Below are 9,300 nucleotides of genomic sequence, written 5' to 3'. Positions count from 1 at the left end.
CTTCTTCTTCTTCCCTCTTAGCAAAAAGGTAGAAGTAGCTAGTGAGAATAATCCTCAAAGAGGAGACAAATTGCCAAGGGAAGGTTGCTACTAAGCGGATGTTTAATAAAGACTTGTGGAATTGAGTTATTAAGTAAGGAACAGCTTTCAGAAGCTAAAGCTTGCCCTTTTGATTAACTTTCTGTGAAAACTGTTTCCAGATAAAAAGAAAACTAAGGGCTGGTGAGATAGCTCAGCAGACTAAGCTCAGACAAGCGCAGGGTCCAGGTTTGATACCCCTGTACCACATGCTGTCCAGGCCCAGCCTTCCAGGTGTACTGAGCGGGCCACCAAGACCAGGCGTGGTGGCGCAGGCCTGTAATCCCAGCTCTGGGGAGGCTGAAAAAAGGAGGATCACTAATTTTGAGCCGCATAGTGAGACCCTCTGCCAAATACATTTAAAAAATAATAAAGAAAATAAAACTGTCTTCGTAGCACTATATGCTGGACATTCTAAGTGTTTTACATGTATTAACTCATTAAACATACATTAATGATACTGTGAAGTAGTTGCTTTTACATTCTTTACAGAGGAGGAAGCTGTGGTCAGAGTGATAGACTTGCATGAAGCCATACCCCTAGGAGTGGGAGAGGTAGGTTTTGGCCCTTTTCAGTTGGGCATGGTAGTGCACCCTGTCTTTAATCCCTTGGGAAGCTGAGGCAGGAGCATTGCCAGGAATTGAAGACCAGCCTGGTTAGTCAACCACACCACTGTCTTTTTTTTTAGGCAGGATCTTGCTATGTAGTTCAGGCTGGCCTTGAGCTGGCTTTGTAGCCCAGGCTGATCTTGAACTTACAGCTATCCTCCTGCCTTAGCTCCTGAGTGCTGGGCCTGCAGATAAAAAGAAAACTAAGGGCTGGTGAGATAGCTCAGCAGACTAAGTGCCTGCTTAGGCAAGCACAGAGACCAGAGTTTGATCCCGAGCACCACCACGTGCAGCTCTAGTCAACCATTTTCATCAAACATGCCATACTACTCTTTATCTTAAAGCGAGGACTGTAAAAAACTTGGTATTAAACTGAGTAGGTCTCTATATTGATAATAGTATTAAGTGCTAAGGAAATATTTGGATTAGTCTAGCTATATAATGAGTTGTTACTAAGGAGATGTTTGGGTTAGTGTTAAAAAGAGACAAGGCTAACTTCATTAACAAAAATGGCGTGATTTGACGTCATATATAGTACTGCTTTTTGTGTGTGTGTGTGTGTGTGTATTTAAGGACAAGGTCTAGAGAGTCTACAGGGTCTCATTGTGTAGATCGACCTGTAATGATCCTTCTGTTGACAGCCTCCCAAGAACTGGGAGTACAGGCTCCGCGCCACCATGCCCAGCCTCCATTGCTGTCCCAGTGCTCCCTGTGGGCGGGGTCAGCACCTGCGCTGCAGGCCCAGCGATCAAACTCCTGGCCCCTGTGTCTGCCTAAGCAGGCACTTTAATCTGCTGAGCTATTTGGTGGCCCTAATACTGCTTGTTTTAAGCTCTGCTGCCACCATCCTGAAATTCTTAGGTTCGAACAGAATCCTGCATTTTTATTTTGTATTGTGTTCCTCAAATTCTGTAGCTGTCCTGAGAAGGGACAGGTACTTCCTGCCATTCCACAAAACAGTTTTTCTCCCTTTTTACTGGATCTATCTACTGTTAGGATTCAGCTGATCATTTGACTCATATAATATTTTATATGGGTATTTAAAGTTCTTGTCATGTTTTCAGAAGAATGATGAGAAGGAAACATGCTGTGAACTTCTCAGTGTAACTAAAGCATACATGTGTACCTAGAGCATGAAAAGGTGTGTTCCTGAGGCAGGGGATTTAGCTCAGTGGCACAGCGCTGCCTGGCAAGAGCGAGTCTAGAGCTCATTTTCTGGTACCTCCCCCCCCCAAAAAAAAAAATATGCCCTTGCTAATTTTTTTTTTTTTTTGCTGAACCAGGGATTTGAACTCAAACCCTTGTGCTTGCCGGGCCCTTCCTAATTTTTGAAAGTTGAATCATGACTAGTGCTGTAGTTTCATGGTGGAACACTTGAATGACAGGCACAAGGCCTTGGGTTCAATCCTATCATTGAAAAAAGAATTATATGTGGATTCCAGGACATACCAAGTTAACCTGAAAGCTTTAATGAAAGAGGCTCTGAATTGTTTAAAGGTCATCAAAAGACTTCATAGTAAATGAAAGGTAGGCATATAGGATGTGATTTATGTGTGTTTAGTTGAAGCACAAGAAATCAAGAGTTAAATTATGTGTCTCAACATTCCAAAGGACTTAGTTAAAAAATTTCCAGCTTTGCGTAGTGACAGTATTGTAGCCAATGAGGTTTATGACTTTAAGAATCATAGAACTTTAGAACTGGAAGACTTGAGATCATTTAATCCAAAATTCACTTTCCTTTTTTTTTTTTTTTTTTTGTATTTTAGGCAAGGGTCCACAGGGTGTTCAGGGTCTCACTACTAGATTGGACTCATAGTGATTTTCCTGTTTATAGCCTCCTAAGCGCTGGGATTACAGGTGTGCGCCCCCATGCCCGGTCTAAAAATTCACTTCCCTAATGGCTGCTGGAACCCTGGTGGATTGCCGAAGGTCACAGAAACAAACCTTACTGATTTCTGGTCCTTGTTTTTTCTGCATGTCTTGTATGTTTGATTTCCGTAACAGGAATATGTAAGGCTCTCAACACTGAAGCACCAGTAATCAAGGGCAAAGTAATCTTGGGCCTTTTATGCTTTACACTGTAGGCGTGGGACTTATGGGTTCTGTTTCCTCAACATGATCCCAAAGTTACTCCTCCTGTCCGGTCCTCCAGTCTGTCACATGCCTTAGCCATGGAGGATTGGCACAACCATTTAGCCAGTGCATATTGAATGACTTGAAAAATTGTTTAGTTGGTTTGTACTCCTACTTTTTCAATATTTTCTTGATGTAGCTTTTTGCTCTTTTGCAAAAACTGTAGCATTAAGCTTGTAAGTTTGATGCTGATTAATTATATCATCTTGGTCATGAGACTCTTGCTTAAACCACAGTGAAGCAAGCCAGGCTATTACTTATTTCAAGTGCAGAGTCTTGGACATGCCTATGGAAGGAGAGTCCTTGAGGTCCAGAATCCCATTCACTTGTGACTGTCGTACTTCTGTTAATCTTGGAACTTCTGCACCTGTAGTAGTGTATTTGACCCACACCATTAACTGTTTTGTGTGCGTGTGCCACTGAGTGAGGTGAATATGGCTTGTTTGCTTTACATCGGCAAGTGGCAACCGCTTGTCTTTATTTCTCTTGGGAGTTAGTTCTGGCTGGCCTCAAGCTTACTGTGATCCTTCTGTTTCAGCCTCCTAAATGCTGGCGTTATGGGTGTGCACCACCACCTCCAGCTGAACCTGGGAACTCTGGAAAGTTACTTTAAAGATTTATAAAGGGAATAAACTATCTTGTGAGTTTGTGAGTGCTGTAATATAGATCTAGTTTTTAGGAACTGTCTGTCATAACTCATTGCCCTATTTTCAGCTGCACTCAGTGATAGACTAGAATTTTATTTAGGTACGAAGTTATTTTGAGAACACTTCTCTCAAGAGGCTATTAAAATATACTTGTAATTTATCTGTATTAGAATTTTGAAATATTTTAAATAATTAAAAGGCTTTGAAATTTTGACTTGAAATATTTTCAGAACTGGAGTTTGCTTTCACTCATATATACTTTAAAATAAACGTGTTGCCTTCATGCAAATGAACAGGGGCGTTTGGGTGTTTATGCTGGTCTTTCTACCCCTTGCTAGGCAATGTAAGTTATGCTTTCTTTATTCAGATCTTGTAATATAGCAGGAGGAGCTCTTGAAGTGTTTCTTCTGAGAAAATTAATTCCTGACCTCTGTTGAGGAAATCTTGGTTTCCCTGCCCCCAGCGCCTGCACAGATTTAAATGAGGGGCCAGTGTTGGTGACCTCTTGAGGAAAAGGTTAGGGTAGAAGTAGCTTCTTAGGATGGCTTTTTCCTTAGGGCAGATTAAAGGCTCAGATAGAAAAATTGTTTAGTTGGTTTGTACTCCTACTTTTTTCATATTTCCTTGATTTAGCTTTTTGCTCTTGAAAAACTAGCATTAAACTTACAAGTTTGATGCTGATTAATTATATAATCTTGGTCGTCTTATTTAACACCTTGTTCTTGCGTGTTCTTTCTTGTAATCTATAAAATGGTAGAAATAGTAGAATTACCTTCAAGATTTTGAGTAGATTAAGTGCTCATGTAAAGACTTTAGATCTATGTCTAATCCGTGGTTTATACTTTTTTAAATGTCAGCTAATGAGGTCTTGTTACCAAAGCTAGTGAGATGATGTCTTGTTAGGTATTGGTCAGTTAAGGCTTTACCTAAGGACTTGAGAAGGGAAGATTTGAACAGTACTGAAGGGTAAGTAGACTCATTGAGAAAGGAGGGCATTATAACTTAAGGGGGATGACAAAGCGGAATGAAGCATAAAAGGAAGACAGTGTTATAATACTTCCGGCTGGAGTGGCCAGTCCCTAAGTTGAGTGTAACAGTGCAATTCTTATGAGGTCCAAAAAGTAGGTGAAGGATGAAGGCAGCTGGAATTGGCCTTCTCTCCTTTGGCCAGTTCCCCAGGGGCCTCAGTAGAAGTAGTTACTGCCAGGCTCAGGGGTCCCCGCTGTGCTGCTCTGATTCCTCAAAATCCTGCTCCCTTTTTCTGGATATACTTGGCAGGTAAGTTATAAATGTTCATCTTAGTGTTACTGACCAACCAGCTAGAAGGTCTTCCAAGGAAGTACATATTTAAGAAGAGCTTGATAGGATTTCCTGGAAGGTTTGCAGGGGAATTAGCCTTTCAAACCAGAGACCTTCTGGAGGGAAGAGTCCTACCGCCACTCACTTCCCATAGTGTTGGTGAGGGACTTGGTCTGCCCCCTAAAAAAATACTGTTTTTCTTTCCCTTAAAAAGCTGTGTAAAGACTCTCCTGTGGTATTTTCTAACTTCAGGATGTTTTAAAACCACATTTTCTTGAGAAAAAAGTTCTCTTGACCTTGTCTTGGGAACTGTGTCAGGGCCAGTCACGGTCTGAGATGAAAGTAAACATTTAAGTTCATTATGTCTGACCAGGGTCTGCATCCAAGAGCAGTAAGCAAGTATTATTTTTACCTCGAAACTCACCCTAAACTCTGTATGTGTATATTTGTAATTACTGTTTCATTCCTCAGCCCAGACAAAATCTTAAACCAAAAAATCATATGAATTTTGTTATAATACTTACATTGTATTATCACAATTCTTTAGGCGGTTAAGGTTTTATGAATGTCTAAGTAACTTAACAATGTGTGGTTAAACACATGCTGTATATAGTACTTAAATGCTGTAGACTTATGTTTGGTATCTCTTTTTTTTTTTTTTTGTATTTTAGGGAAGGGTCTACAGGGTGTTCAGGGTCTCACTACTAGATTGGACTCATAGTGATCTGCCTGCTTACAGCCTCCCAAGAGCTGGGATTACAGGCATGCACCACCACACCCAGTCTCATTTGCCATGTCAGCACACTGCAGGGGCAGGGCCAGCACAGCAGGACCACTGGCCCCCACATCTACTTGCAGGCACTTTAATCTGCTGAGCTATTTGGCTGGCGCCTTGTAGCCCTATGTTTGTATAAATGCCATAATTTAAAGAAATATTTAAGTTCAAAATTTTGTATGTCTATTTTTAAAGGAGTGTGTGATAGGGTTTTGTAAGCAAAGCATCTTTGCACTTATTTTTCCCACTTATGTAATGTTCTGCAGACTCTTAAGAAGATTCACGGCAACGTTCTCATTAGTGGTTGGTTTTATTCAGTGGTCTAATTTCAAGTGCTATTCTCTTATTTCTCTCTCTCTTTTTTTTTTTTTTTGGTACCAGGGATCGAGCTCTAGACCTTGCTCTTGCCAGGCAGGCATTTATGCCACTGAGCTAACTCCCTGGCCCACAACTCTGGTCATTTCATAGTGGTTGGTTTGGGGCAGTGTTTTGAAAATTTTTTTTTTCTTCAGACAGGTCTTCCTCTGTAGTTCAGGCTGACCAGCTGACTTTGAACTGACTGTGTAGCCCAGGGTGGCTTTTAACTTGGGGGAAACCACCTGTCCCAGCTTCCCTGGTACTGGGGTTACAGGTGTGCACTACCACATCCATTTTATTTTGAGAATTTTGAAATGTTATTTATTTTTTTAAGCAGAAAGTAGTACTTTGATTACTGTTCCATGACCTTGAGGATTGGGTGGAGGAGTGGTGACCTACATTATTTATCAACCTGCAGAAAGAATCGTTATGAACGGGGATGCACAGCTACATTAATGTTTATGCCTTTAATTGATTATTTCATACATGGAAATTACCTACAATTATTTTTTTGAAGCTCTTGAAGCAGCTTATAATTTTCTGTGTTCCATCATCTTGACCCTTCTCTGTGAAAGCAGAATTAATCATTCCTTTATTGTTAGCGTAGCTCTTCATTGAATTTCTGTATTGTTGTTAATCATTTACTTGTTCCACTGTGGATAGTGAATATCCTAAAAGAACAGAGGGTGTTTGTTTACTTTATGTTCTTAAGGCCTGACACTGCTGGTTCTTACATGTGTTCAAAACGTGAGGTAGTATGTTTCCTTCTTGACCAGTTGATGTTCTGTATGGGTCAGTGAGACATTTACAGTACTGTATTTGAAAACAAGGTGACTAGTTTTGGGCTGTAGGGTGATAATGGCAGTGTGAATCAAAGTGAAGAGGCAGATGGCCTTTACCAGGAAGAGACAAGTGAAATGTTTTTCTTTTGCTGGGCACAGAGGTCTTGAGGTTTGACTCTCCATGTCAGAGAGGATGGCAGTGTCATTGGATAAGCCGAAGGATACATTTGGATACGATGAGTTTGATTTTAGGAATGTCAGGTTTGAATTGAAAATGTTTATTTAGGGCTGGGGTTTTTGAGCTCCCTGGTAGAATGCTTGCCTAGCATGTGTGAGACCCTGGGTTCTGGTCCCAACACCACAAAGACAGAAGAAAAGGGGCCGGGGAGATGGCTCAGTAGAGTAAGTTCAATTCCTGGTTCTGCCCCTCCCCCCCAAAAAACTTAAAAAAAAATAAATGTAGATAGATAGATAGATAGACAGATCAGTTTAGTTGTATGTATTTTTTTTTTTTTTTTTTTTTTTTAGGAAATGGGAATAGAACTCAGGCACCTGCGCTTGCCAGGCAAGCAATTATTCCACTGAGCAATCTCCCCAGCCCCTGATCAGTTTAGGTGGAACAAGAGAGTTAACCCATGTATGCTGAAGATTGCAATGTTTCAAGTTTTTGCATGAAATTTATATATGCTATGTAGAAAAATCCAAGGAATAAGAATTTGAAGATGAAAAAAGTGTTACTTCTCTTGTTATAGGTGTTCCAAAAATGCAATACTTGGTGTAGAAAGATTAAGGGTTCCATAGTGGGCTAATTGGATAGTTTCCTCTGTTACTTCCTCCAAAACAGCCTGCCTTCCTGCAATGGTTTGTTCAGTGTTCATCTTTCCCTTTAGACATCAGTAGAACAAGGAATGTGTCTTGTTCAGGGCTGAAGTTGCAGTTATAAACACAGTTGCTGGCGCTGTGGAAATAATTATTTAGTGGGTTAACTTATGCACGCCATTCATTGACTTAAATTTTTCTTGTGATAGCTTAGGTTAATGTTGCTAATTAGAATTACTAGTTTGTAAATTACTAGGTAATTGGTTTTTATATAATTATAAGGATTTTAAACTTGTAGAGATAGAGGAATCTAGCAGATCACACAGTCAGACCTTGGAAAGGTAAAGTTATGTACCTCAGGTCATTAGATTGCAGTCCATATTTAGCTATATGGTTTTTACTGATGGACAGTCATACTTACTTAGAGAAATGTGCTCATAGTGCATGTCTTTTAAGCGGTAGCAGATGAAATATTGGCTTGGATGGATTTGTGGGGGGTTTCACCAAATGTCTTTTCTTCCTGTTTTTGGTCATTTCTCAGTAAACTTTGACCAGTTGCAGTATGAAAGGCTAGAGAGTAAAGGCTTTATTTATGCATGCCAGTAGTATTTTTTTAAAAATCTAATAATTAACATGAAATTTGGGATAAACTGTTGGCTTTGTTTCCTCCTTTCTTGACCATGTTAGCCTAGTGAATTACGTTGGTTTTAAGTTTACCATTGTTTAATGGTATATTCTTTATATTTGAAACGGTTCTTATGAACTGTTGGACTTTGTTTGAACACTGTCTTTTGTAAAACAAAGTTTAGAAAAGCGGGGTCCTGAGACCACACCTAGAAGATATAATTTTAAAAATCAGAGTTTGATTTTTTTGTACTGGGGATTGAACTTGGGACCTTGTGCTTTCCAGGCAGGCATTTTGGTTGCTAAGCTATATCCCTGACCTCATAGTGTGATTCTTAACAAATGTACATTGATCATGAGGTTTAAGCATTCAGTATTTTATTTTATACTTTCTTGAACACTGAGAATACACTTTTGTTAGGAACAGATAACATAGTTCCTTAATGTGTGTTAGACTGCTGTATGTTTTTTGTGGGTGTGTATTCTTATTTGCTTTTCTTGTTTCAGTATCAAGATAAAGAAGAGGTGGTCTTGTGGATGAACACTGTTGGGCCCTACCATAATCGCCAAGAGACGTATAAGTACTTTTCACTGCCATTCTGTGTGGGGTCAAAAAAAAGTATCAGTCATTACCATGAAACTCTAGGAGAAGCACTTCAAGGAGTTGAACTGGAATTTAGTGGTCTGGATATAAAATTTAAAGGTAAGTAAATCTTAATAGTTCTTACAGTATGAGTTAGACTGTAGACTTCTTAACTTCGGCCCTACTGACATTGTGCTGCTGGGCTATTGTGTATATTGTAGAGTGTTTAGCAGAGTAAATTGTTAACACACTATGCTCCCTTAGTGTACTTCTTCCTCCGGAGTGTTTTCTAGTGAACCCTTCAGTGATTAGATACAAAGCAGGGAAGGCCTTTATAAGTTCGTAATTTCTGGAGGCATGAGACTACGTTAGTTTTACCTTTTATTTGTGCACTTCTTTTTTTTTTCCCATAATTTTATTGAGAGACAAATAGCAATGAGACAGTTTCAAATCAAACTGGTAGAACAGTTTCTTTTTCTTTTTTTTTATTTTTTAAATTTATTTGTGTGTGTGTGTGTGTGTGGCCAGCTCAGCCCACCAGGGGGCGGGGCTGGCTGGCATGTGGTGCTGGGGGATTGAACCGTGGTCCCTGTGG

General features: G+C 39.9%; 1 protein-coding gene across 1 annotated transcript in view; it reads left to right on the top strand.

Annotated features, from left to right (window-relative positions):
- Positions 1–9,300, top strand: part of Tm9sf3 (transmembrane 9 superfamily member 3) — an 81,783-nt gene that overhangs the window by 5,638 nt on the left and 66,845 nt on the right. The window contains exon 4 of the mRNA XM_023709033.1: positions 8,630–8,825. Coding sequence (XP_023564801.1) covers positions 8,630–8,825 — 196 coding nt within the window. The remainder of the gene's footprint in view (positions 1–8,629; positions 8,826–9,300) is intronic.

The sequence above is a fragment of the Octodon degus genome, unplaced genomic scaffold (genome assembly GCF_000260255.1).
Source record: "Octodon degus isolate 3935 unplaced genomic scaffold, OctDeg1.0 scaffold00010, whole genome shotgun sequence".
In the NCBI taxonomy this organism is placed as follows: domain Eukaryota; kingdom Metazoa; phylum Chordata; class Mammalia; order Rodentia; family Octodontidae; genus Octodon; species Octodon degus.
This window is presented reverse-complemented; position numbering and strand designations above follow the sequence as displayed.